Source organism: Populus alba, chromosome 5, assembly GCF_005239225.2.
Source record: "Populus alba chromosome 5, ASM523922v2, whole genome shotgun sequence".
Taxonomy (NCBI): Eukaryota; Viridiplantae; Streptophyta; class Magnoliopsida; order Malpighiales; family Salicaceae; genus Populus; species Populus alba.
Window position 1 is genome coordinate 9,177,951 of NC_133288.1, and position 27,921 is coordinate 9,205,871.

The window sequence follows — 27,921 nt, forward strand, 5'->3', positions numbered from 1 at the left end:
TAGAGAAAAATGTTAGTATTGTCTTAATAAAACATGGTTCATAGGTTCATATTGGAGGCCAAATTTAAATGGGATTCACCATAGTTTTTAAACCCGAACCGGCGGTCGACCTGGTACAACGACTGGGTTACGGGTCAGATGGGTTGACCCGGGCCAACCCAGGTCAACCCAAAAAAATCTGTTGTTTATGGTTATAGTTTAATTTTCTCTCAATTTGTTGTTAGCACAAACAAAAACAGGGCAAGAAACAAAGCCCAGATTCAAGCAAATTGCTTGCAAGAAACAGAAAAGGATTGACATAGAACTTATATCCATGAAGAGAAACGAAACCAATAAATACAAAAAGGAAAAATCATTTTAAACAGGTATGGATCAACATCCAATAGTATGGTGGATCATCTTCTTAATTTTCAAATACAAAAAGGAAAACATGAATTACCCATGTAATTAAATACAACGAATTAAAAACCAAAAAACCTAGAAACCAGAAAAGCCAAAAAGCCACAATGAAGAAAAAATGACAAGGAAGAAAAGGATATATAGTTTACCTACAAAACGCGGTTCTCCAAGTGTATAGTTACTGGTTTGCTTCATCAATCAGTAAAGAACAAAAATTTGAGAAAGAACTGAAGAGAAGCAACAAAAGTTAGAGTTTGTTGAGGCAAAAAAGAGACGGGAACTTACCAGCTATGGCTTGCCTTGAAGTTTTTTGCGGGTGGAGATTCCTCTACAACTGATATGGCTTGAACTTTGAAGAGATTAGGATTATGTGAATTGTGAATTTGTGATTCTGTCTTCCCATTGTAATGCAAATGGTTTGATAATTTAACAGTCAAAAGATAAAACGGTGACGTTTTATTTATACATATGAAAAAAATAACTGGGTTTCATCCGGGTTTACCCGGGTCAACCGGGTTTTGCCCGGCCAAATTCCTGGATGGTTTTTTCATCAATCCGGCCCAGTTCCAGCCTCGGGTTAGCCAGGTCCCGGGTTGACCCATCGGGTCGGGCCGGGTTTTAAAACACTGGGGTTCATTCATATTTAGAGTTAAAGTATTGTTGGAAATTGCTCTCTAACAAAAGTTCTTTAACATGAAACATTAATATGATTTAAATAAATTGTGAGTGAATGAGAAATTGATCTCAAATAGCACTAAGTTGACATCTTTTGAGAAACTCAAAACCCTTTAGTCCATATAAAAAAGAAATGAGATTTTCTTATAATTTATATAATGGAAAGTGGAAAGCTTATAAATGAGCCTTAACAAAGTAGTATGCGTTTAACTCATGAGCACGCTCAGTTTGGGCCTTAATCCTTGGGTATAAGTTTGGGTTTTTCTAACCTATTTTGGACTTGTAGTTAGTTTTTTTCATCTTCTAGGACATTTTTTTCAAAGAAAAAAAAAATCTTATTTGTAAGGCTAAATTATAAGGTTTTTATTCTTTTTAAGACAAGTACTTCCTACTAGAAAATTGTAAAGTACAAATGAAGATATTGATGAAAAGAATATCATTTTTACATTACGATGACAATTATTGAACATGTCATCGTTGTTTCCATTAGTAAATATTGAGGGAATTATAGATGAAATTCAAGGAATGAAAAAAATTAGGTAAGTATTCCCTTATTATTTTCGTTAGAAAATATAATGTGTTAAATATTGCCAATGGAATTACCGATGAGAAAAAATCATTTCTAATTTCTATCAGAAAATCTATTGGTAATATCTAAGTTATAACCTGTCACACGACTCCCCTTTTCCCTGCTCTCTCATTTCTTCTTCTTTTTCCTTCCTTTTTTTTGCAAAAAACATCACCCTTCTCCTTTATTTTGTCACAAATCAAACACATCATCACAAATCCAGCCACCTTAACACCCTATGTATTAGTATCCTTTTTCTAGTTTAGTTTATTTTTAAAGATTTGTCACATCAAGTAAAAACCTAACTTTTTTTTTATGTAACCCATTATTTTATGTTATTCTTTTGGCATTTTAATATAGTATTTGTAGTTTGTTTATGTGTTTACTTGTTTTATAGTTCTTTTCTATAGAAATTTGTTGTACGAATGTATGATTTAATTATACATGTTAGAGTTTATTTAGGATTTTGAAAAAAAAATATTTATTTTTCATTTTATGAGATTGAGTTTGATTTTGAAATTTAGGTGTTTTATAATGAAATAAATAATTGGTTATTTAATGGGTATGATTTATTTTTTGTCAACTTTATTGTTTAGTTGAGAATTTAGGTAAATTTAGGGGAATTTGAATTTTTTTTTAGAGAAAATTGATCGCCATTAAAGGGTACTATTAAAATAAATTAAATGAGTTTAAATTAAATTAATGATAGCTAATTAATCGGTACCAATAATTTGTTTAGTTTATGTTATTAATTAATACATGTTATCATCAATATTCTATATAGGTTTCATATAAGTAATGAATGATTGTTCTTGAGTATATCAAGTTTCATATGAAGGGTTGCGCATGATGGATAATTTTTTGAATGATTAATTTCAATAAACGAATGAGATTTTAAGTTTACAAATATGGAGGTTGCTTGCATGATAACATTGGCAATGAAATCATCGATGGAAATACCTTTGTTTAAATGGAGTCGGGTTTCAAAAAATTCTTAATGGAAGCTTATGATTGATGTTTGGTTCAAAGAGTTCAAAATCAGTACATACATAAATGGTTTTTTTATATCTAATTCGGTTAGTTTTTTAATTTTGATAAACTAATTATTTTATGAAATTGATGTGTAAGAAAGAATTTTATTGAGAGAAGGTTGACAACGGTGTGGCCAGGATTATGATCGATAGATTGACAAAAAAAATATAAGTCATTGACAACATGTTTTTTAACTATATTATTGTGTTTGTGACTCTATCAATAATTTTATTTTTGACTAAATCATTGTTTAGACACTAACAAAATATTTTGTTGTTGATATGTGATTTTCTAGTAGTGATTCTCCATTAGTTTTAGTTCTAAAAAATCAGTATAAATATGGGTGGAAGTGGAGGATTTCTAAACACTTTGAAACAAATCTGTAGCCTTCCTCTTTGTTTTTCCAACTTATATTACCTCCAATTTCTATTAGTTTTTTTATGTCTTATTTTTCGATTCTAGAGTTTAGGTTTTGATCTTTTGTAAAGGAGGCTGAATTAATTTATACTTTTGGTTTGTGGACTCTTAAGAGAAAGTAAATCTGAAAGTTAAGTTATTGGAATCCTAGAAGATTATTTGCAACAAAGATTGTTTGTACCAATGAACAAGAAATTTAGTTTTAAAAACAAATAGTTTAATCCTTGATAATATCTTCAATAAGTAACTCATTTTGACAATGTTTTTAATTAAATATTTGTCAATATAAATGCTAGGATTTGTTTTGTTTATATTACTACGTACTTTGAATATCATTATTCTGTAATTTCTGAGTACGTATGCTAGGGATTAGTTCTAATTATGTTTCAAAGATACAAAATATATTTTATAAACTTGCATGTCATGATAGGTTCAGGTATCACTTGTTTAATCTAAACAACCGCTACGTACTTTCTCCAACACAAAAACGGATTGCTTCAGAGTCTGTCATGTCCGAACTTGGAAGATGAACTTGACCAGCATTATTTGACCATGTCTATGACTATGACAAAACATCCAATTGATGTCGTAATATGAATCTTAATGTTTATGGGGATATCTGTCCAGAAATTGCATATGCAGAGATTGGATTGGATGCGGGCTAGAGGCAGGCGTGGAATGTAGAAACACGAGATAATAATTCTTGCTCTGGGCAAATAAAGAAAGAGATCAATAAACCGTAGAAAACAACCTTTTTATTATTATTATTGCGATTGATAGTTCATATAATCTATGTGTTTTGGAAAGTCACTTGTTCTGCTGATCTTTAAGAAGTCCAAACATGACTCTTCAAGTTCACTACACTCTTCTGTTGATTTCATAGAAGTAACTTAGGATTATTACAGTTGCAGCAACGGCGACTCCCACAGCAGTTTGAGCTAGCAAGGTACGGTTCTTTGTGATTGCTTTGAGACTCGAGGAAGGAGGAGTAAAGCCCAACTCTGATAACTTCTTGTGTGATTCTGCATAATCTGAAAAGAATGCATCCTCATCCTGCCATTTAACCAACAACTTTCTCAATTCACTATCTAATCAGCAGCTGATTCGGAACTTTCCTAAATTAATCTCCATCTAACAAGAACACATCATATGGAAACTACCTCTGGAATTGCCCGACATATTAATGACGAACGACATGCAACAGAAACTGAAGAAAACCTTACGTTGGCTACTAAAATATGTCACAGCAAGGCAACACAACATGGAGAATATGTAATCTTTAAAGTTCATGAGAATATTACCTCTACGTACAGCACGACATATTTGCGGAACTCGGGATCTTCAACAAGAACCCTGTCTGTCCGCAGTTTTAACAGTCCCTCTGAATCCCCTTTCAAGAGCTCCCTGATTGCAATAAAAAAGAGATTGATTCTTTATATCTGCTTTCACCATGACTTTGCAAATTATGCTAGTGAGCTGGCATATGGAATGAGCTCAAAATTAAATATGTTCTTACTGGAAGTAAGAGTTGTCAAACTTCAAAGGCTCCTTTGTCCAAGGGCCATCAAAGCCTGATCTATCTCGATGAGCCCTTCCCTACAAAACCCAAAGAAACATCAACTTTAGTTATGTTTTGACAACCCAGAAAAAAACTGCATCGGTCAAAAAGTACCAATGTGTGGCCTCCAGACAGTGCCACAATGTCCTTGTCCGATAGACCCATGCGATAGAACACATCCCTTAAATGTGATGCTCCTGCAACCAGAATGAATCATAATATAATAATTTCCATATCATAGAAAAGCTATTAAGGAATGAATTGAACAGAGTCATTATAGAGAAAAACCTTGTTTTGCATCAGGAAGACGCCCTTCTTCAGGAGATTCCGGCGAATCCTAATTGAAAAACAAAATTTTACTTCACGGCAGTAGGAAAAAGTTAATGAAGTTCTACCATGAACATTACCTTTCTTCCTGGAACAAAGTCAATAGTAGGGCCTCCGGTTACCTCAACTGCAACAACCCCAGCAAGCTAAACATTCGAGAATGATTGAGAATAAGTTAAAGATGGAATCAGAACACCACAGTTTTCCTATCATAAACAACTAACCACTGTGATTTCAAAAGTGTTCTTAGCCTATCTGATCAGGTATTCTCTGCAGTAAAGCTAATTAACATAATGAGAATAGAGATGGTTCTTTGACTATAAGAAATCGTTAAGAAAAAGATAATCACCTGATATAAGTCAGCATATGTAATTTTGGGGTGTTTGGCCTTGATTCCCTCTGAAACGAAAACATAACCAAGTAGGTCATTAGCAGGAAGAAAAAAAAAAGCTGTTTTTTTCCTTACAGTTCTTTGAATCTTCACTAAATTACTAATAATATCAGATAAAATGATTCACAAAAGGGGGTAAGAAACTCACCACAAAAATCAATAGCAATTTTGAGACCATTGTTTGCAGCATGTGCCAGCTCTTTCTCATTCCTGATGGAACCATCGGGCCCTCCTGTCTTTGTTTTTGCATCATAAGTCCCTGCATCATGCCACCTGAAATAAACATTCCAAAAAACACCATTATAACATTTCGAGAAAAAGCTATTGCTACGCAGTCCTTAATTACTATCCAATACCAACCATCCAAACAAAATATTTGTACACGCAAATACCAATTTAATGTACACAGGACTTTTGTTATAAACAGATAAATGCAGAGATTGTACTTACGCTAAACGAAGCATGATGGGAGCACAACTTTTGCTAGCAATGAGAGCGCGAAGGTCTCGACGAGCCTTCTCAATCTCCTTTGAGTACTCAGCATCTACAACTTTTCCAGCCATGAAAACAAACCCAAGAAAAAACAAAGTATATAACTTTTTCGACAACCCAACAGCCAAAACCAACAACCCGATATTGATTTAAGGTTCACTTTTAATGTCTCAAATATTTATACATCAATTCAGACAGATTGGGTAGGAACAAGATAGAAGCAATGAGGTCCGTCGAATAGAAGCAAGGGATTGTGTTTTGCTGTTTAGGAGGGAAGGTAAGCTTTTGAGTTTAGCAAATGCAGATGTTTACAAAGCTTCCTGTCTGTAGCGCGTGATTACTACTCGATCAAAGGAGTATGATTAAGTTTTGATCAAACGGTGTTGGGTTCTTGTGAGCTTTTTGTTGCTATGGGAGCCCGTGTGGGGCTGAAAGGATTCTTATCTTTGTTGAAGTTTGGGCCTTTTATCGTCTCGTGGAAAGAAACCATGGATTTGGTTCGCCGTCGTCATCCTCGTCCTGTGAACTAATTATCGTTATTTTGGGCCCACTTAAATAAACTTTGGAACGAGCCCTTAGAAAAAAGAAAGTAATTGGTCATTTTAGTCCCTGGTTTTGCTAGTTGAATATTTTAATTTGACCAAAATTGGTCCAAAGCTTACACTTTTTACAAGGAGCCACAAGCAATTAAGCTTAGTAATTTACATGCCATCCAAGTGTAGAGTGGAGAGAGTTATAATTCATCTTTGGAAGAATTTGATGTCAAGTTTTCTTCTTAACAAGGCTGGCTTCAAACAAACTATAAAGTTTTTTTTATCAATATATGATTACTAAAAATGGATTTATTTTTTTTTTTGTTGTTGGTGAGGAGTTATGTTGTAATGACATTTTCAAATTGAATATTAAAAAATATAATAGATATTTTAATTTAATTTATATGTTTTTTGTTATTAATTTACGTTTATATATGTCACATAAATAATAGATGTTTGAGAATCATGAGAAGTCCCAAAATTAAATAAAAATCTTGTAAGATGTTAAAGTTCCAAGATTAAATAAAGATATTGTAAGATACGAAATATGTAACAAATCTAAAATCATAAAAATAACTCATATAGAGAGTATTTCAAAGTGTAGTAACAATTATTTTTCAAAGTGTATTTTACTTGGAAATATATTAAAATAATTTTTTTAAAAAAAATAAAATTAGAGCATCAAAATAATCTAAAAATATAAAAAAAAAAATTCAAAATTTTTCTAGAGTTGCTAAGTGTTTAAAAAAATATTGGATTGTTAGAGACTTAGAGTTAAATAGTATAGAATAACCCACTAAATCTTACCCTAGCTTTTGCTCTAGAGAAAAAAGAAGTACTATTAGGCAGATGCATATCCAGGTAATCCCACGTCTGGACCACGACGTTGTAAACTTGTGACAGCATGTTCCATGTGACAAGAGTCTAATAAGTGAAGCACTGACTGCCATGATGTACTTGAAGAAAATTTGGCTGCCTCTGTGGTACTTTAATTACCTATTTAGTCTAACTTTGGAGTTAACGAAATCTGTCCTTTTAACCTTTTCCAAAACACTTTAATCAAATGACCATATTGTACCCCAAGGAGTTTTTTAATTTTTTTACCTAATTATATGATATCTTTTTTATTTTTTCAAGAAAAATAATAATTTAAATTCTATTTGATCAAAAATATAATATTCACGAGCACAAACATAAAAAAAATCTAAATAGTAGGTTCAAATATAATAATTAATAAAATAATTGCTGATATTGTTCAAAAAATGCTAAAGTCTTTTATGAAAATAAATATCAAATTCAATGATATTCAATGAAATAATATCTTAAATTATATTATATTTATTTAACCATAATTAATTTTTATTAAACTTTAGAAAAACTTATGAAGGGTTGCATAAAAATAGCAGTCGCTACTATTATAAAAAAAGTTCCTTTAACCTTATCTAAAAATAAACTTGAAATTGAATGGTATTAAATAGAATAATATCCTAGATATAATTCTAGTTTATTATTATGAGTTTTGATTAAAATTTAAAATAAAAATGCCTCATAAAATAATCTCAAGCGCATAGCTTGGATGGACCAATTCCTAGCCTAAAACACAAAAGGCTAGTCATAGATGGTCCTGCAAGGTTAAGCCCGCATGCCTAACCTTCTTCTGTTTTTTAGTTTTCTAAAAACACATATTAGATAACATGTCGAGCCATTAAAAAGTCATCAAGAACTCGGGTTAAGACCTTTAAGATTCATTAGAAAAAAACAATCTCAATCCTTTTTTTAATTAAAAACACCTTATAGACCTACTAAATCCATTTATGGTCTTGGATAAGCATTTAATTAGTTGAAAAATAAAAACTTAACTAGAATCTAAGAAAACTTCCCTAACCCTAGTCTAACTATTTTCAACAAGAGGAAGGCTCAAAACTTTTTTTGTTTTCTCTTTCTTATCTTTTTATGCCAAATTTTGAGATTGAAAAATAAACGAAATGAAATTTTGAATCGAAACAAGAATTGTAAAAACTACAAGGATTGAGAATGAGATCAAAGGAAAATAAGTGGATTAAAAGGTATTTTTTTCACACAAATTAGAGACTAGCATGCAATTTTCTTATTTTTTTAGTTTGGTCCCCTCTATTTTACTTGTATCTTTCGACTACAAAGTAAGACTTAATTTCAATAAATTAATCTCTAATCAAGTTTTAAAATCTAATAAATATTTTATAACTCTAGGCAAAGAAAATGGATGATCAACTCACAAAACACCAAAAATAGTATACAAAACAATGCAATAAAAAATAAAATTTAATGATCAAAATAAATAAATAAAAGCATGATTGAAATCCATAATAAACTATAAGAGGCGCTACAATATTGTAGCTATAATGAACACATCTAGGAGAATTAGTTTATTTTGTAATAAACTAAATGATTTAGGGAGAAGTAACAATGATGAATTGAATTGTTTATATAAGCAATAGTTCTTTTTCTTTTTTTCTTTCTTTCTGTTTTCATTTTGGTTATCCAACTTTATTTCATTGGAGTCTCAATCTTTCAAGTTATATCATCATGATTTTATGTATTGAGATTTTATTTTTATTTTTTGAATGTTCTCACATGTATAAAGTGTTAAAAAATATTTCAATGATAAATTAAAGCTAAATGTTATGAAATAGAATTTTATATTGAAATTAAGAAAAAAAATTAAAAGAACAAGGATGGAATTGAACGCAAAAGGAACTTTAGTTTTATTTTGTCATGGAAAACTTCAATTTGATCTTTGAAGTTTTAATTTATGTATTATATAGTTTCTATTAGCATAACATTTATATTTTGATCCCAAACTTTTTTTTTTTCATGCTTCAGTTCCTAGATATTGAGATATTGAGAGAAAAGATAAATAAAAAAAATTTATAGAATAAACTAAAAGATTTAGGAGGAAGAAATGGTTATGGATTGCATTGTTCATATAAACAATGCTCTTTATATATATATATATATATATATATATTTGGTCATCCAACATTATTTCTTTGAAATCTTGTCTTTCCAAGTTATGTCATCATGATTTTATGTATTGAGACTTATTTATTCTCGTATGCTCTCACGTATGCAAATTATCGAGAAATATTTTGATGATAAATTAAAGATTAAGAGAATAAGGATCAAATTTTACACAAAATAGACCCCATTTTCATTTTGACATGGAAAATGCGCCAATTTAGTTCTTGAAGTTTCAGTTTATGTATTATTTGGTCTTTATTATTTTGTCATTTTATATTTTGGTTCCAAATTGGTTTTTATTTTAGTTCTTAGATGTCAAGAGAAAAGCGAGAAAGTCATTGAAATATATCAAGAAGAGAGAAAAAAAAAAAAGGTTCAGATGGACCATATTTTGGCAAAAAAAAGAGAGAGTCAATTTTGGTATTAATTAATGTGTTTGTCTTTGCAAGAAAATTTCAATAAAATATAGTGTTATTTTTTAACCATACTAGAAGAAATAGATTAGGGTTCATAAAAATTGTATTTTTTTTAGATTTCTATATTTTAAGATTAAGAATAAATTTATCAAGATTTATAAATTTTTTTTAAAGTGTTATCATGTAAAAACAACTTGAATAATGAGATTTAGAGTCCAAAATCTTGCGGCCTAATTTTTTTCCAAAACCACAATTTTTCTATTATTGGAGGTGATTGGAAAAATGTCCCATGAAAGATGCACCATTCACTCTTTCAAAAATAAATAATAAAAAAAAAAATCAAGTAGACATGCAAGTCTAGACTTCCAAGCCTAGATGTACTTACGCTTTTCATGCTTGGCTAAGCGAGCATGACTTCTTTTTTACTTACTTTTTTTTTTTTATTTATTTAAATTTCAATTAATACCCTCTCTTTTATGTTTAAAATTGTTTAGTTTAACTTTTTTTTAAATAGTAATTAATATATTAAATTATTTTTATAATCTTATTATACTTCAAAAAGATTATTGTAATTTATCTATAGATTTTTCATATTATAGAAATGAAAATTATTTGTTCATAGCAAACAGAATCCACCTCTAGGATAGAATAAATCAAAACCTATAAAAAAGACATATGAGTAAAATGTTTGTATGGACAATATCTATCTTTTGCTTTTAGCTGGAGAATCAACTTTCCAAGTTAGTATTTAATTAGTGTTAAAACGTTTTATTTATTTATCATTTTATATATCTTTTCCAAGTTATGTAACATTTTAACAAAAAAACATAAGATTTCCTAGAAACAAAACAGCATTGTTCTTGCATAAAAATACATTTTATTGAAAGGAATACATCGATATAGGAAATAAATTATAGGATACTCAATTGAGAATCCTTGTATAATTGAGAGACTTTGTAATTTTATCCTAAACAAGAATGAAGAAAAGGAAAATGACCCCAACGCATATGGTCCCCTTCCATGCTTGTCTACACCCTTCCTCTAATTAATATCATATTCTAGATTATTGTTCCATGTTGCGCTATATGTTAGATTATTTTTTTAATATAAAAAAAAATTTAAGCACTGCTAATATATTTTTCAATTACAAAATAATTACGAGCTAAAAATATGATGGATAGTGAGCAATATTTTTTTTTAAAAAATATTGATATGATAATTTATTGATGTTTTTTTTTTAAAATATTGAGATTGTGATATATTGGATCAACTTGAGTTAATTTGTCAAATTTGCGATCAAGGTTATAAGATCATGATAACCATATACAAAGAAAATCAAAATAAATTATGAAGGTCAATTTTTAATCAACCCAAAACTGAAGGAAAAAATTAAAAAAAAAAAACCACTTGGGTTACCCTGTTAAACCAGCAACTCGGTTCATGAGATTAGAAAGCAAATAAAAAAAATTACGAAACCCAATTTCCAGTTAACCCAATGTTAAAAGATAAAATTAAAAAAAAAATAAATTAAAAAAGGACAAAAAAATTCAACCCAAGTCAACTTAGATTAACTTATTAAACTTGTGACCTAAGTGATGAGAGTGAGATAACTTCATAAAAAATAAATAAAAAAATTACAAAGCTTCATTTATAACAGGTTCGATGTTAAAGGTTAAAATAAAAAAAAAAAATTAAATCCATGAAATTAGGATAACTTCATATAAATAAAATTGAAAAGAATTACAAGGCTTAGTTCCCAAATAACCTAATATTCAAGGATGAATCTGAAAAAAAAAAGAGATTGAATTGGTGGAGGATGAAATTGAAAAAATAATTATTTAATTAAAAAATAATCAAAAAAAATAATATGGATCAATGAGATTGAGATAATTCCATAGAAACCAAATCGAAAAAAATTACAAAGTTCAATTAAAAAAGATATCAAAAGATAAACAAAGTCAATCTAGATTAATTTGTCAAACATGTGACTTGGATCATGAGATTAGAATAATTTTATAAATAGTAAACAAAAAAAATATAAATCTCAATTTTCAATCAATATAATATTAAAAGATGAAATAGAAAGAAAAATCAAATAGAAAACAACCCTAAATAAATTAAATTAATCTACGTTAATCTATTAAACCTGCAATTTAGATCATGATATTATAATAAATTCATAAATTCATAATAAATAAATAAAAACAATAAAATTTTACTTTTAACCAATCTAATATTAAAGATTAAAAATATAAAATATATAAAAAAAATTATAAAGTACAATTTTCTAAACCATATAATATTGAAAGATCTAATATCGAAGGTTATTGAAGGGTGTTACTAGCCTCGTTTGTCGATTAATGTGTAAGAATTTTGAGAGGCGGATTGTTCAGACAACGAGATTCCGCTGTCGCATTTCCCTGAGAAAGTCCAAAGGTAAATATGGTATGGTACAATTCAATTCCCAAAGCAAACTGAATTCTGCCAAGGGATTCTTTTCACAGATACAAGCTCCATGAACGACACCGTCCAACTGCATGTTTATATTCTCCACTTGTTTTTACTATAAAACTCCAATCAACCTATAGTTAATAGACCCGAAATAAGATCTAACCCGACAAAAATACCAAGTTGTCGGGTCATGAAAAGTCGTAACATTGACTATCTATCAACCAAGTGGATTTGTTTTTCATATTAATTAAATTTCACGGATGGATTTGCAAGAAATTTCTTTTTTTTTATTTTATTTATAAAGATAATAATCCTAAATAAGATGATTTGTTTAAAACTTAATTGAAAATGTACAGTATTAATATCAATATGTGAGAAACTGGTTGAAAATATTCTGATGGTCAAAACAAATTAAAAACTAAAGAAAATTAACAAATATAAAAGAAACAAAGAGATTGGCTTTTCATTTCGTTTATTTTCAATTATATCTGACTATGATGATATAAATCTATTTGTTGTTATCAATTTTGATTTACATTGTCTTGCATGCCCAATATGTCATTAAATATTCCAATGTTACATTCAAAACCAATTTTACAAAATTAAATTTCAAGTTGTTCATAAAACTGAATTTCAAAGATTAAAGACCAAAATTAATATTTTAAAAAGAATTTTCAATGCGTTAATTGTATTACATGGAAATGTTCTTTTTGATCCCTCCTATTTATCTCTTTTCATTATTTGGTCATTGTTTTTTAGGCTTTTAACAATTCAATCTTTTAATTTATTCTTTTTTAATTTCAGCCCCTGAATCTTAGAGAAGAGAAAAAAAGTCATCACAAAAAAAAAAAAAAATAGAGAGAGAAACTCTTGATGACTAAATTCTAACTATAAATAAACTACGAATTTAATGTATTTGGATTTGTCAACAAAGATAGACTAGGACTTGATTTTTTTTTTTCATTTCATTTAATTTGTTTTTTTTATTCAATTAAAACATGTTTTGTTATTCAAAATTGGGTTTTAAAGGCATTTTTTTTTTTTATTTTTGAGTAAAAAAAGAGTTCAAATTTAAGTTTTTTTATATATAAATATTTAAACCCTGATTTTTTTAGTCAGAGCCACCTATAATGATTGGAAAATGTTACAAACTATAAGATGTGTCATTTGCCTAAGTGAACAAGTGTCGCACTATTTTAAAAAATATATAAAGGAGTTGGAAAAATATCTTCCACTTTTTATAAAAAAAAAACACAAGTGCTCGGCTTTTTTTTAAAGAAAAAGCAGATGTAAGAAATTGTTATTAGAAGGATTAATTTTTTTTCATTAGAATATTGTTTGGATGTCCAGAACTACACTTTGGTAATGTCATTTATATTAATTTGATATTTATTTTATTAAGTAAAATAAATATAAGGGTCTTTGTAATAAAATAGAATGATTTATATAACAAAAAAGATTTCTAAATTAATGATAAAATAGTCAAGATTTCTGTTTCAATTTAATTTATAGATATTTTAAACAGTATAATTAAATTTAATTCTATAATTTACTATTTTATTATAAATATAAAATTATAATAAATTATCAATTAAATTAAAAAAAAATATATATAAATCGAATTCAATTCATTCCGGTTCCAGCTCCTGTTAGTTAATACTACCACCATTTATTACTCTCTCTCTCTCTCTCTATTATTTGAACCGATAGCCATTCAAGTGCCTTTATGACCGTTGGAATCTCAAGTTACCAAAACACCCTCCGTTGTCTTTCCTAAGCCAAATCAGATGGCAAATTTGGCAATTGACAACCATCAAGAATCTCAAAAGAATCTTCTCAACATGGCCTCCCTGCTAAGCCCAACTAACAATTTGGATGGATTGTGTCCTGCATGTTGGAGGGTATGTTGTAGCTACTTAAATATACCTAGAGGGGCATTTTTCGACTCTTAAGATCTTAAATATAAAATTACTTGGCTGGCTCTTTGCCCAGTGCTCACTGTCTTGGAACACTGTTCCTCCACCACCTCAACGAAACCAAAGTATATCCCAAACCTAGGAACACGCACGCAGACAGAGTACAGTGTTTGACAGAGATTGGCAAGAAGCTTAGACGGGGCGTTTTGAAAATCACTATATAGTGTGCGTGTTTTCTTTAGAGATCAAATAGTAATCAATGACCATGAAAGACCATCCAATATTGATCAAAGTACTGTAAGATCTCCCAGTACTCTTTTACTTTCGAAAAGTGCTTTACTTTCCCTTTTTCTCTCCAAATCAAGAACACCACCTGAAGAGTAAAGGCTCACTTGATCGATCTAGAGAGTGGACGGAGGCAACAACAAGAGCAAGAAACAACGACAGCAACATGGGCTGTTGTTACTCAAGAATAGAGAGAGAGGAAATGGTGTCAAGATGCAAAGCAAGAAAGAGATACATGAAACAATATGTTAAAGCAAGACAATCGCTTTCTGTTTCACATGCAATGTACATCCGTTCACTTCGTAGTACTGGATCAGCCCTCCTTCAGTTTTCCAACAATGAATCAGACCACCACCTCCGCCTGCCACCCATCCACCCCTCTCCACCACCACTTCCCCCCACCCCTCCACCACCTCCACCACCTCCAATGAGTCCAAGTTCAGACACCTGGACGACCACCACCACCACAACCGCCGCCTCTCCTCTTCCTCCGCCTCCTCCTCCGCCAGTGGCTGGGTCGAGTTGGGATTTCTGGGACCCATTTGTCCCTCCTCCGCCGATATCAGTGGAGGAGGAGGAGTGGGAGGAGGTGACCACCACCATCACGACATCGGAAATGGTGGCGGTTGCGCCACCTTCGGTAGCTAGTCGGTTTCCTAAAGAGAACGCTAGTGGAAGTGGAAGTGAGCTTGCTATGGTGGTTTCAAGAAATAGTAAAGATTTAGTGGAGATCATTAAAGAAGTTGATGAATATTTTCTTAAAGCTGCTGATGCTGGCGGTCAACTTTCTCGTGTTTTAGAAGTCTCGAGCCCTAACTTGTCAGCAAGACAAGGCAAAGGAGGTTAGAGTAGTTAGTCTTCGATTTGTTATTTTTATACATTTGTTTTATTATAGCCCCATTTTCTCGTTTTGACTTTGTTTGGTTAATGAGAAAACTAAGTAAAACAAGGGGGAAATGAGTTCTTTCACTTCTTTGTCTTTTATTCGATTTGTTTGTTGATGTTGCAGGTAGAGTTTATAATTATGGATGCAATTTGACTAGTCCATCATCGTGGACATGGGGTTCAAGCCCAAAACTTGATGGGTTTGGAAAGATGAGTGAAGAAATGGTGGTTAGTCATGTAGGAAGTGGGGGTGTCGCTCATGTTAGCCATTGTTCCACTGTGGAGAGACTATATGCTTGGGAGAAGAAACTATTTATAGAGGTCAAGGTATGGCCCTTACGGATCATATTTTGTTTTTAGGCATATTTTGCTGCTTACACTTTGGATTATCGATCTGATGGTACTTGATGAGTCAAAAAAAGTTGGGCACTGGCTATCCCATCACTATATTCTATTAAATGATGATATTCTATGTTATGTATTAGCTCTTTTCCCTTTTGATTTATTTGAGACATTATGTTTGTTCTGTAGAATGCTGAGAGTTTGAAAATTGAGCATGAGAAGAAGGTGGCATTGCTTAGGAAGCTAGAGGCGAGGAGGGCTGACTATGTAAAGACGGAGAAGATGAAGAAAGAAGTAGAGAAATTGGAGTCCCAATTGATGGTTGCTACTCAGGGTATTGAGACTACCTCTGCTGAAATCATCAAATTAAGGGAGACAGAGCTTTACCCTCAACTCCTTGAGCTTGTGAAAGGGTTAGTATCATCTTTTGTTTTTGTGTTAGTACTTTTTGTAAACCCATGATCTAGCTGCTTTTAATTAAGAGCTGAAGCAAGTAACAAGAAACCCCAAAGTTTTCATGCGATCGATCCTTGTTACATCATTTCCCATTCCTAGGGAGAGTATTGCAGTACAGAATTTTACTTTGGATTTTTGGCCATGGAGAGTTTTTGCTTGTATATATTGCAGTACAGAGTTTTACTTTTGACTGCTTTTATTGGCTTGTTTTCAATGCATTTTCAAATAAAAAAACACAACACCCATCAACAAAGCTACCATACTTTCAAACAGTCATTTTGTCTCTCTTGTTTGCTTTTGTTTCAAAGAGATAGGGTTCCAACTGTGCTATGTACGATGGTTAAGGGGGGCTATGACCTCAATTGTGTTGGCGAGGAAGAATCTTGTGGCAGTGTACTTAGGGGAGGTACTTACAGATAAACGGCCCTGATTGATGTGGGCTTTCAGTCAACAGTGTGTAATTATAGCTCTACTATTGTGGGCCTGGTGGCAGGTTGAAGTATACCAACCTTGCAAATCTTTTGCACAGTGTCTTATATCCTTGCAATCTCGCAAAACAAATACAATTTTTCCACTGTAAATGGAGAGCAAGCAATCCAAATAACTACAGTGATGAACAATTTTAGGTTTTAAGGTCTGTAGAGGAGGACATGGGCTTAATAAACATCCTCCTGAATTGACGATAGGAGCCTAATAAAACATCCTGCTAAATTTTTAATCTTTAAACACCATTTGTATAGACATGCAGGCTGATGTAGTTTATCGCATTCATATATGAGGTGCAAGCTTCACATTAGATGCTTTAAAAGTCCTCTGTTCCTCTGTTCCCTTGCAGTTTAATGTGCATGTGGAGAGGCATGTACGAGTCACACCAGGTCCAGACACACATTGTTCAGCAGCTCAAATATCTCAACGCTATCCCATCTACTGAACCGACGTCAGAGATTCATAGACAGTCGACTCTCCAGTTTGAGTTTGAGGTCCAGCAATGGCACCATTCATTCTGCAATGTAGTCAAGGCTCAGCGGGACTACATCCAGTCCCTCACAGGCTGGCTCCGGCTTAGCCTTTTCCAGTTTAGCAAAAACCCAATTTCCAGAACCAGTCAGGAATCAAGAATTTACTCCCTCTGCGAAGAATGGAACCATGCAGTTGATAGAATTCCTGACAAAGTGGCATCTGAAGGAATCAAGAGCTTCTTAACAGTAATTCATGCTATTGTAGTTCAACAAGCAGAAGAACACAAGCAAAAGAAGAAGTCAGAATCTGCCTTCAAGGAGTTTGAGAAGAAGGTTGCTGAGCTTAGATCTTTGGAGAGCAAGTATGGTCCGTATTCAATGCCTGAAACTCCGAGCACAATACGCATCAAGGACCCAGTTACGGAGAAACGAGCAAAGGTTGAGATCTTGCGGGCAAGGGCAGAGGAAGAAAAGAGTAAGCATGAGAAGTTGATTAGCGTAACAAGGTCAGTGACATCGAATAATCTCCAGATGGGATTCCCACATGCTTTTCAGGCAATGGTGGGTTTTTCGAGTGTGTGTATGAATGTTTTTGAATCGGTATACAATCAAGCCAAGAATGCTGACCAGGAACATGATGTGAAGAGAGAACAGAACTAGATTTAGGATAAAGAAAGTATTGGTAATTATTATCCTGTATATATAGATTGAAGCCTGGAAAGATTTTGCATTATTAAACCTCCAAGAGATGGAAAAATTATCCTGGTCCAGCAACGGTAAACTACATGAACACATATGGAGGGCAGCAGGTAGATCCTTGGTGCAGTTTGTGATTGGAGGCTTTGAAAGGTAATGGAACAGGAAGCTTAATTTGTATTAGGGTTTTGAACCAGTGTTGATAATCTATCATAGGAGAGAGTGTGAATGGTTTTGAAATTTCTTTCGATCTGATTTGGAAGCACAGAACTGTTTATTTTGTTGAGTGTTTAAAGGGCGACTTGTTTCTTGAATGAGAATTCATGCATGGTTACGATCTTTTCATCCCTGTCCCAAATTCAACAGCTGGCCTGTCCTAGATAAAAAAAAAAGAGGAAAAAGAATTAATGCGATTTAACTTGGAGTGCTTATGTTTATCGAAAAGTGATTTTTTTAAAATTATTATTATTTTATTATTATTATTATTTATTATTATTATTATTATTATGAAAGTTAGTTAATAAAAAATATTTTTGATTAACAAAAAATATTTTTTCTGTTAAAAAATATTTAGCTTAATTTTTAGAAAAGTGTTTTTCTTTTATTTTAAACAAAAAAACACTTTCCAAAGTTGTGAAAAATTTAAAAACTATTATATTATTTGTTGATTATATCAAATTTGGTCCTCAAAACTTTTGATTGCTATATATTTTGTTTGAATCTTTTTTTTTTCAAATTCATCCCTTAAATTTTGATTTAATTTGATTTTTGTATTAACTTTGGTTCTTATTTTTATGATTTTTATTTAATTTTCTCTTATCATTTTTTAAATTAAAATTTTTATTTATCAAATTTGATTTTTATTTTTTTATTGTTACTTATTTTATTTAAAATAATTTATGAAATTTATAATAATTATTATTTTAATTTTATTCATCTTTCAATTTTTTTTATCTATTAGATTTGATCTTTATTATTTTGATCATAATTTATTTTATCTGAGATAATTTATAAAATTAGATTTTTTTTAATTTCATTCTCATTCAACTTTTTAATTTATAAGATTTATCCTTATTATTTTAATAAACTTGAAAAGAAATAAAAAATTAACAAGCTATTTTCTAGCTTATTTTCCATAACATAACTAAACACCGGAAAGTCTTTGTCAACTTACTTTTCATGACACTATTAAATATCAAAAAATAATTTATTTTTCTAAATTTATTTTTTAAAAAACTCACTTTAAAAAAAAATTATTTTCTTACAAACAAATAAGAACTTGTATATAAGAGAGGGTCTTGCCTCGAGCTTCTTAAAAATCAAATAGACATATTTATTGTCTAAAGTCATGGAAAAATTAAAAAAATAATAAAATTGAACTAAAATCATGTAAATGCGTGATTTAACTGTTGATTTTATGATATTATAATGATTTCAAATTTTCAATTGTTATCTTTTCAATCTTTGCTGTTAGATATTTTATTTTTACTCACGTATAAGCCTCGTAAGTGCTTGTAAGCGCTAGAGTTCATTGATTTTTTCTTTTCTTTAATCAATAGTATAAGATTCAAAGAAAATATAATCTTGTTTAAAACCTTCTTACCAAATAAAAAAATTATTATTATAGAATAAAACATTTAAAAATTCCTATTTTATAGGGATATTTTCATAAAGAGTGACAAACTATACTCTAAAATCTAATTTATTATATGTTTATATCTAAATATCATAATTTTTGAATAAGTTTACAGTATTATAATTTCACTATAAAAAATCTTATAAGTTGTCTAAGATATAATCTAACAAGAACAAGACTTCAAGATATATATATTTTATATATTTTACTTTAAATTATTTAATTCATTCCCTTTCAATTCATACAAAATCTACAATTTCTTATTGATCCATTCAGAGATCAAATAACTAGAAATACACTAAAAAATATATGTTATTTTACTAGGTATTGCTGTTTATTTACATGATTTCATCATGAACGGCACATTTCAAGTAACAATGCTCTTTTTTTTTTTTTTTTTTTTCCATTGAATTTCTTTCTTCTATTTTTATTTTGTGATGCTTGTGATATTTTACTTGTTGATATTTTTCAAAAAAAAAATTTATTGTATTTCTCTTGTTTTTTTTTTTTTAAATACTATTATTATTTAAGCATTTTTTTTTACAATAAAAAAGTTTGATATGGTCCACGACGTATCGTAGGTTACAAATCTAGTTTTAGATAAGCCTGAGTTAAGACAAAAATGGAAATATGGTTGGCGCATGAATCGTAGGCTTCACTTGGTTTAGGAAGCCGTATAGATGAGCTCTGGTAGGCTTCGTTCTCATCCACTCCTTCGATTTTGACAGGTCCTTATTGTTTATACTTTCTCAATACACCCCTTCGTGTTGCTTGTGGCGCTCAACTTAATTTAATATCCATCAAATTAACATAATAAGTGTTTTTTTTTATTGATCTACAGATATTCACAAGGTCCCAGCAGCCCAGCTTAAGCTGGCAACATTGCTTTCTCCTGTTTTTAAAAATATTTTATGCATGAGCCACCATTGATCTGGTCTTGTAACACCAGTTGCGGAATTGTAAAAACAGGGTGTATCCAAGGATTGCTTGTAATGAATGCAAAACAAGAAGTATTTATTGCGATAGCTCAATCCCACATGGAGTTCAAAACCAAAGCAAATACTTCAAGCTCTCTCTTGTTCTTCTGCGATATTCTTAGTCATGTGTCCATTGTTATCTCCTGCATCTTCTTCTGGAAAATGGTTAGGGTTTGTTACTGCAATATGGGTGCAGGCAGTCTGCGGTAACAACTACACCTTCTCCAACTACTCTGATGCTTTAAAATCAATCATGGCTCTTACTCAGCTGGAGCTCAATACTCTATCTGTTGCTAAAGACGTTGGAAAGGCCTTTGGTCTGTTGTCTGGCATTGCTTCAGATCGTTGGTCAACTTCTGTAATACTCCTTATTGGATCATTTGAAGGGCTCATAGGATATGGAGTTCAATGGCTTGTTGTTAGCCAGCGTATCCATCCTCTTCCTTACTGGCAGGTATTCAAAGCATTTACCATAAACTGTCCAGCCATTGAATCCATCTAGCTGTAGTGTCACAGGATCATCAATCCTTTCGAGTATATTTTTGTGCGCTTCATAACCAAATTAACTAGTGTTTGTTTTCTGCTACAGATGTGTATATTTTTGTGCTTGGGAGGCAACAGCACAACATGGATGAACACGGCAGTTCTGGTAACTTGCATACGGAACTTTCCAAACAATCGCGGCCCAGTCTCTGGAATCCTGAAGGGTTATGTAGGACTCAGTACAGCAATATTTACTGATATTTGCACAGCTCTTTTCAACTCCAATCCTTCTGCATTTCTCTTAATTCTTGCTATTGTTCCTGCTATCATTTGCCTTGCTGCTATTCCTTTCCTCCGCGAAACCACATCTGCTGCTGGTCCTATAGAGGAAAAGGAAGAAACCAGATTTTTCAACATCTTTAATGCCATTGCCATTATAGCAGCTGCCTATCTCTTGGCATTTGACATCACTGGAAATCATGGTCATGTTGTCTCCCTTGTGTTTGTTGCGGGACTATTATTCCTTCTAGCAACTCCATTATTTGTTCCTTTATATTCGGTTCTGTTGAAGCTCAAGTCCAATTGGGACATTGAGCAGCAGATTAAGGAACCATTACTTGCTGGCCCAGAAGATTCACCAGCAAAGCCACAGGAGCCAGAGCCAGCAACAATAGTCAGTGTTGAAGTGGACAATGCTGGAATCAAGCAACAACCAATGATTGGGGAGGATCACACAATCATCGAAATGATACGGACATATGATTTCTGGATTTTGTTCCTATCATTCCTCTGTGGTGTGGGTACTGGAATGTGTGTAATGAACAACTTGGGGCAGATGGGCCTGGCTCTTGGATACGTTGATGTATCCATTTTTGTTTCTCTCACCAGCATCTGGGGATTTTTCGGACGTATTATTTCCGGTCTGGTATCAGAACAGCTCCTCTGGTATGTCTTTGTCGCTCTCTATTTCAGCTTCTGAACTCCTCACATCTCGAATTTCACAGTTCAGCTTTTGATATTTCACACCCATCATGTTATTTGCAGGAAATTCGGGACACCAAGACCTCTATGGAATGCAGCTTCTCAAGTCCTAATGACACTAGGATATGTCATCATGGCATTGGCCTTGCCCGGATCACTATATATTGGCTCAATCTTGGTTGGAATATGCTATGGAGTTCGTCTGACAATAACTGTCGCAGTAGCCTCAGAACTATTTGGTCTCAAATATTATGGCGTGCTATACAACATTCTCATTCTTAATCTTCCACTGGGTTCCTTCCTCTTCTCTGGCCTGCTTGCTGGTTATCTTTACGATGCTCAAGCCGCTAGCAGCCCTGCTGGTGGTGGCAATACCTGTGTTGGTCCCCATTGCTATTTCCTTGTCTTCCTGATAATGGCTCTTGCCTGTGTTATTGGGTTTGGGCTAGATGTGCTCCTAGCAATTAGAACAAAGAAGGTATACTCCAAGATTTACACAGACAGGAAATTTAGTCCAGCTTCAACAGTTGCTTAGGGATTGTTTATCGATCAAAGATTTATTGTTTAGTAACTTCAATTCTTAGATGTCCAGCTGGTAAAGTTTGTTGCTTGTTGCTTGTTGCTGTAGTTCTCATATCACGTTTCTTGGATTAAAACATTTGATTTTTGTATCAAGTGGTATTTGTTTTTGTAATCAACCGTGTTTTTAAATTATTATTTTTGTTTTAGATTGTTTTTATATAATAATATTAAAAATAGATCTTTTAAAAATAAAAAATATTATTTTAATATATTTTTAAATAAAAAAATACTTAAAAAACAACTTTAATTATTATTGTTTATAAATTCTAATATTTTATTATATGTTTGATCAATTTTCATTCCTATAACCAAAATATCCATTGCTTGCCCCTAAATTCAATTGTTGCTAAGGGTAAAGAATATTTTGGTTCTCAAGTTTAACAATATACTCCTTCAGTTCTATGGTTCAATTTCAAACCTAACATTTTAAAGGCTTTGACTTAGAATACAGGTGAAAATGAGGCTTTCATATTTTCACTAGAACCTGAATTAAGGATTTTGTATTTCAAGATTTGGATTTTGCATCCATGATATCAGCACTGTGATTTATGTAAATATAAATTCCAAAAAAAGAGAGAATAAATTCTATTCTTGTAAGCATTTACACTGAACAAGGCATGATCATGCATATTGGGCTATACTCTAAATCTTGATTAGAAAATTTTAAATAGTTTTTATACACGAAAGTTAGGGAGATGATCTTTTCAATCTATAAACCAAAAATGTTATGAGTACTGAAAATAAAAACAAAATAAAGTTGAAGAATCAGGAACGTGAGTATCCTGAAATATAACGAAGGAGCCAACTTGGTTAAAAACAAGAATGAAATGGAAGCCAGAGCAAATACAAAACCATCATCTCTCAGATGGGCAATCTTACGCCAAGCCCTTCCTTCTTCGCAAATCCCATGAAAATTCTGGTGCTTCCTTAATCTCTCCCAACACGTCAATTATGACACGTTTTTGTAACTTGATTAGTTTTTGTAGCTTGTATGTTAGTTTGGGACACTGTCGAAAACCAATTTTTTTGCAGATAATCAGTCACCCAGTGCTGTCAAGCGAATTTCTAGAAAACCCATCTAGGATTTAACTTGATACCAGGCCAAGCAGTTGAAGACCATGTCAATGAAGAATCAAACTATATACATGTTTGCATTTGCTACGCTTTGCCTGATGATGCAAGTCCCAAACTTTCGTTAAGTAAGTTTATGTTGCCTTTTGTTTAAGGCATTTTATCAAACTGATGATGTTATTTATGAATTTGAATTGAAATTTGATTTGGGTTTTCGTTGTTGATTTATGCGTGTGGGATTTTGTGCAAGAAAAGATTGGATAATGGTGCTGATTTGAGTGATTTTGAGGTTTCTAATAGATACAGTGTTGATAACACTGGCCCAGTGTGTAAGTTCTGCTTGTAATTCTTGATTTTGTTGTATCAAGTTGTTTGTTTATCTTGTTCCAAGGAAAAAAAAAAAAGTTTAGAATGCAAGGGGGTACTGAAAAAAGATTATATTTTGATGAACGTTTTGGATACCTCTAGTCAGCATATATATAGCACTTTTTCTTACTATTCCTTTGATTTTAATTATGTATCTTAATTGTGGAGTTCATCATTTATTCAGCTTCTTCAAGAATGTTGATTTTAAGATAAGTTTATCATTTATACAGATTCTGGAAGACACTTTTGATAGAACATGGTTATGTGGTTACATTTGATTTCATAATGGCAGTTGATATGCACCACAATTGTTAGTTGTTTAACACGGTTTTGGATTGGTGGGAGACTGAAACTTGAATACTTGTGGGAGAAAATTTGAACGGCATGAGCATCTTATTTGTTATCTTTGTTACTTTCACTATAAAGGTGTTGTTATCCAGGTCAGTGGCCATCTGAAGATGTCCTTTCATATTTTTGCTTGTCACATGCAGATATGTTCAGATTTCATGATAAGTTAGGTTAACTTGGTAAGATATGATGTGAGAAGTTTAGATGGTTGAATCTTTTCTAAACCTAAGGCAGTGGCGTGCTATTGTCTGATTGGGGTTATTCATTGAATAAGAGTCATAAGAAGATTTCATGTCTGTACCATATTGAAAAATTAACATGTCAATTGGCAGCATGTACATAGATTGTGGAATTGAAGTCTGTTTGCATTATCTTCTGAGAATTTCAAGTTGCCCATGATTCAATATATACTTGTTTAGATTTCAGTTAATGTTAAGCTCTAAGTTTCTCAAATTGTTAGTGATGAGCCTAGAATTGGTTTCAAGGCCTGCTCTAGTAATAATAATATGAATCAGGTTGGACGGTCTTCATCCTGGGCTAGCCCTTGCTTGCAACTTCTTTAAGATTTGAAGTTATTGTAAACATTTACTTTCTGTCATCGAGATTCAAGATGTCTTACATTGTTTTGTATTTTCTCATTTATAAAAAGAAAGGTTATTTTGAAGATAACAATAGTGGTTTTGAATAAAGTTTAAATATGTTTGTTTTTGCTGTGTCACTTAGAGATATAAGGATGCAAAAGGCATCACATAGCCATATCAGAGGCCTAGCTCTTTGGTTGTGCTGGTCATTAGCTTTGCCGATGGGAACATTAGTTTAGAACTAAATTTTTGTTGGTTTGCTGGGTTATGATTCAAAACTTTTATATTCACTTTGAGTATGAGCGTGACATTGCTCCACTTTCTCTTTTATCTTTTATCTTTTATGTTCTTTAACATCCAGACATTCAGCATAGCATAGATGCCAGCTCCACAGCATTTGGCAATACAAAATTGAAGACTATGACATTGCATTGGGATGAGGAAGTAACTTATAATATCTCCAACACTTTTGATGTCATAGTTGCCCGTGACTTGTAAGTTATGTTTCTGTTAACTTTCTGTTTCAATAATTTATGCTGCATGTCTTACCTTCCCCTTTTTTCAAGTCAAGAATCACTAAATTTGGATCAGTAAATCGTTTACTCAATGGCCACCAAATTTTTTGCAACTGTAATATATTCTTGGATACATTTCTACCTTGACAAAACTAGAGTGGCAGTCATATCCAAATTGTGTCACTACCTCAGTTCACATCCTATTATCCTCCTGACCAGTGTGTTTTTTTTTTTTTTCCCAACAACAAAGTTTAAATCACATACTTGATGCAATCTGATGAGGAATTCTTATGTCATTGACAATTTGTTATCAGTCTGAGGCTGTCTAGATTCACAAGTTTTCTTCACCAGTTGGCAAAAGGTGCCAGCAACCATTTCTAAATGCAATTATACTAATATATGGCTAGCACACACTGATGTGTTTTCTCCTTTTCCTGCTAAACTCGTCCCGTCTTCCTCTATACCCAGTAAATGGATGTGCCATTTGACAGCACCTTTTTTTGAAGAGTTCCACAATGCCCTTGCCTGTACCGTCAAACTCTTGCTTAGAAATTCTGGGCCTCTGGAAGCAATATTCTCTAGCCTTAAAAGAGGAGATACGCTGGACAAACTCCTAGAGAAAGTTGAAGAAAATGGGCTGAATTTCTCTATTATAGAGAACTATGACTCTGAAGTTTGGAAGTGTCATCAAGGTTTTATGGCCCAGCTATGAAAAGCATCACTGACCCATTATTTGTTAGAATACATTATAAACTCTCGCGGCCTTTTATTTTTCGTTCGTATCCAGTATTTTTAGGTAAAGGGTACTCCATTTATCCGTGTCATGCAGCAATTACCATGTAGAGGACTTTTTTTACTTGCTGGATGCAGTATATTAGCCTACTATAGTGGTGGGTCCGAAGTCCCTTATATTGTGTAATCCTAGGAACTAAATTGTGTAGGTCTGATTGGTTGATGATTCGCCAACTGGAAAGGAAAGCCTGGAGATGCCGTTTTTAATTATTATTATTATTATTATTATTATCTTGGCTCAACATAAAGATGCTGTTTTTTATTGGTTTTAGTTGCTTCTTATGATTTCCTTTTTGAACTTACTTCTGCTATAGGTGAGAGGGCTTGAAGCTTTTGACAAAAGATTCCTTATCTTCATCTGAGCATCAACATTACTTTGAAAGTATCTACGTATGGCCGTCCTTGACTAAACAAAGACCGTCTGCGTAATGGACAATCACAAACAGTGCAAAAGCTATATGATGCTCTGTGGATCAAATAAACTAACGTTTAGTGGAGGAATGGAACTGCTTGCTTTTTAATATTGTGGCACATACTGTGTGTACAGAGTGGAGAAATGAACATGCCATGAACATCAGTGTTCTTGCTCTTTTAAGGTTTTACTCGTTTTTCTTTCTCTCGATCCCCCCCCCCCCTCCATGAAAACCATTATTCTTCTGGATCTATGTATCTTGCATTTTCGAGTCTGGTACAGGTATAACCCTTCTTTAGTGTGCATACAAGCTCGGTCACGCTTGCATTCCTGCTATTTCTCCTTGCCTTTTTGAGACTGTAGGCCTCCAGGATGCTCTGGTCGGATGCAGTTCTTCTCTCCTAATGTCTTAATAATGCATCATTCGGTGCAAACCTTTACATCTTGAAAAGCACCCTGGAAATGCAGACCAATCTTCTCTTATCTTCAGGAAAAAATAAAGTTAGATGCGTTGGTGTGGCTCCACCACACAAGTTGGCTAAGCATCACATCTGATGTTCTCCGAGAGCTAATCTACAATGGCCTGTGGGCGGCAATTTGGATCATACTTATATTGGCTTCTTCAGCTTTAATTTCCTTCCCTAGTAATTGTGATGCCCACAAATCCTCTTTTTATAGGACCATGCAAATTAGCCTGATCATCACATATACTTTGCTGTTTGATAGCAAATCTCCACTTCCGTTGTCCAATCATCTATTTTGCAATCTGTGATATCTCACCGGTTCTTGAAAATAAGGGTGCAATGCATGTGCTCCTTGTCTATTTCGGTGCTTTGATTTTTTCATATAAAATATTAAAATTTCAAATATAATTTTTTATTTTTTTCTCGGAAAGACTTGATTTCTTGGCCGGGTTAATCCCGGGCTTACTTTAATAATTATGATAGAAATCCACATCCAGTGAATCATGTTAGTATTGTGACATCAAACACTTCCATTTCCCATATGCAATAGGTTTTTTCTTTTCTTTTTTCTTAGTGTTGGCAGTGGATTTTTTACTACAAGATTTCTATTATTTCTTGAAAGAATAGGGACGATAATGAACACCAATGGATTAAGTTTTTATTATATTTATATCTAATTTATTGAGCAATATAAAAGCCATTTGCCCTATCAGTCGGGTAATATTGTAACTCAAATTCTTCACTGTTTTTTCTGAGACCTAAAAGGAAATCTTTGAAAAAAGATAGCAAATCTTTAGCAGCTGACTTTGTACTGCTGAAACGCAACCATACGTTCATCAATCTCTCAACACAGTTCAAGAACGTCATAATATGATTGTTCTTCGACATCATAGTTCCTGAGTGCGTCCATCATTA

The 27,921-nt window shown here is 32.3% G+C and overlaps 3 protein-coding genes across 15 annotated transcripts; 2 read left to right on the forward strand and 1 right to left on the reverse strand.

The window, feature by feature from the left end:
- Window positions 1–3,831: 3,831 nt before the first annotated feature.
- On the reverse strand, window positions 3,832–6,274 carry LOC118029860 (L-ascorbate peroxidase 3). The gene is made up of 9 exons (XM_035033809.2): window positions 5,818–6,274; window positions 5,516–5,640; window positions 5,326–5,375; window positions 5,057–5,122; window positions 4,938–4,986; window positions 4,764–4,846; window positions 4,608–4,687; window positions 4,393–4,495; window positions 3,832–4,144 (listed from the first exon to the last, which is right to left on the reverse strand). The coding sequence occupies exons 1-9, from the start codon at window positions 5,928–5,930 to the stop codon at window positions 3,950–3,952; spliced, it is 864 nt and encodes a 287-aa protein (XP_034889700.1). The 5' UTR covers window positions 5,931–6,274; the 3' UTR covers window positions 3,832–3,949.
- A 7,931-nt stretch (window positions 6,275–14,205) lies between these two features.
- On the forward strand, window positions 14,206–18,143 carry LOC118029859 (protein ALTERED PHOSPHATE STARVATION RESPONSE 1). Its single transcript, XM_035033808.2, has 4 exons — window positions 14,206–15,302; window positions 15,470–15,672; window positions 15,877–16,100; window positions 16,979–18,143. The coding sequence occupies exons 1-4, from the start codon at window positions 14,627–14,629 to the stop codon at window positions 17,760–17,762; spliced, it is 1,887 nt and encodes a 628-aa protein (XP_034889699.1). The 5' UTR covers window positions 14,206–14,626; the 3' UTR covers window positions 17,763–18,143.
- Window positions 18,144–20,464: 2,321 nt separating this feature from the next.
- On the forward strand, window positions 20,465–27,307 carry LOC118029858 (protein NUCLEAR FUSION DEFECTIVE 4-like). Of its 13 annotated transcripts, XM_073408991.1 has the most exons (7): window positions 20,465–20,865; window positions 21,001–21,839; window positions 21,939–22,353; window positions 23,490–23,656; window positions 23,784–23,857; window positions 25,193–25,317; window positions 26,445–26,727. In XM_073408991.1, the coding sequence occupies exons 1-4, from the start codon at window positions 20,536–20,538 to the stop codon at window positions 23,544–23,546; spliced, it is 1,641 nt and encodes a 546-aa protein (XP_073265092.1). In that variant the 5' UTR covers window positions 20,465–20,535; the 3' UTR covers window positions 23,547–23,656; window positions 23,784–23,857; window positions 25,193–25,317; window positions 26,445–26,727. The 13 variants fall into 13 exon arrangements, 12 of the variants coding, with proteins under 12 accessions (XP_073265092.1, XP_073265085.1, XP_073265089.1 ...); XM_073408984.1 differs by adding an exon at window positions 27,033–27,307 and having other exon boundaries at window positions 23,784–26,726; XM_073408988.1 differs by having other exon boundaries at window positions 23,784–26,134.
- The last annotated feature ends 614 nt before the right edge of the window (window positions 27,308–27,921 follow it).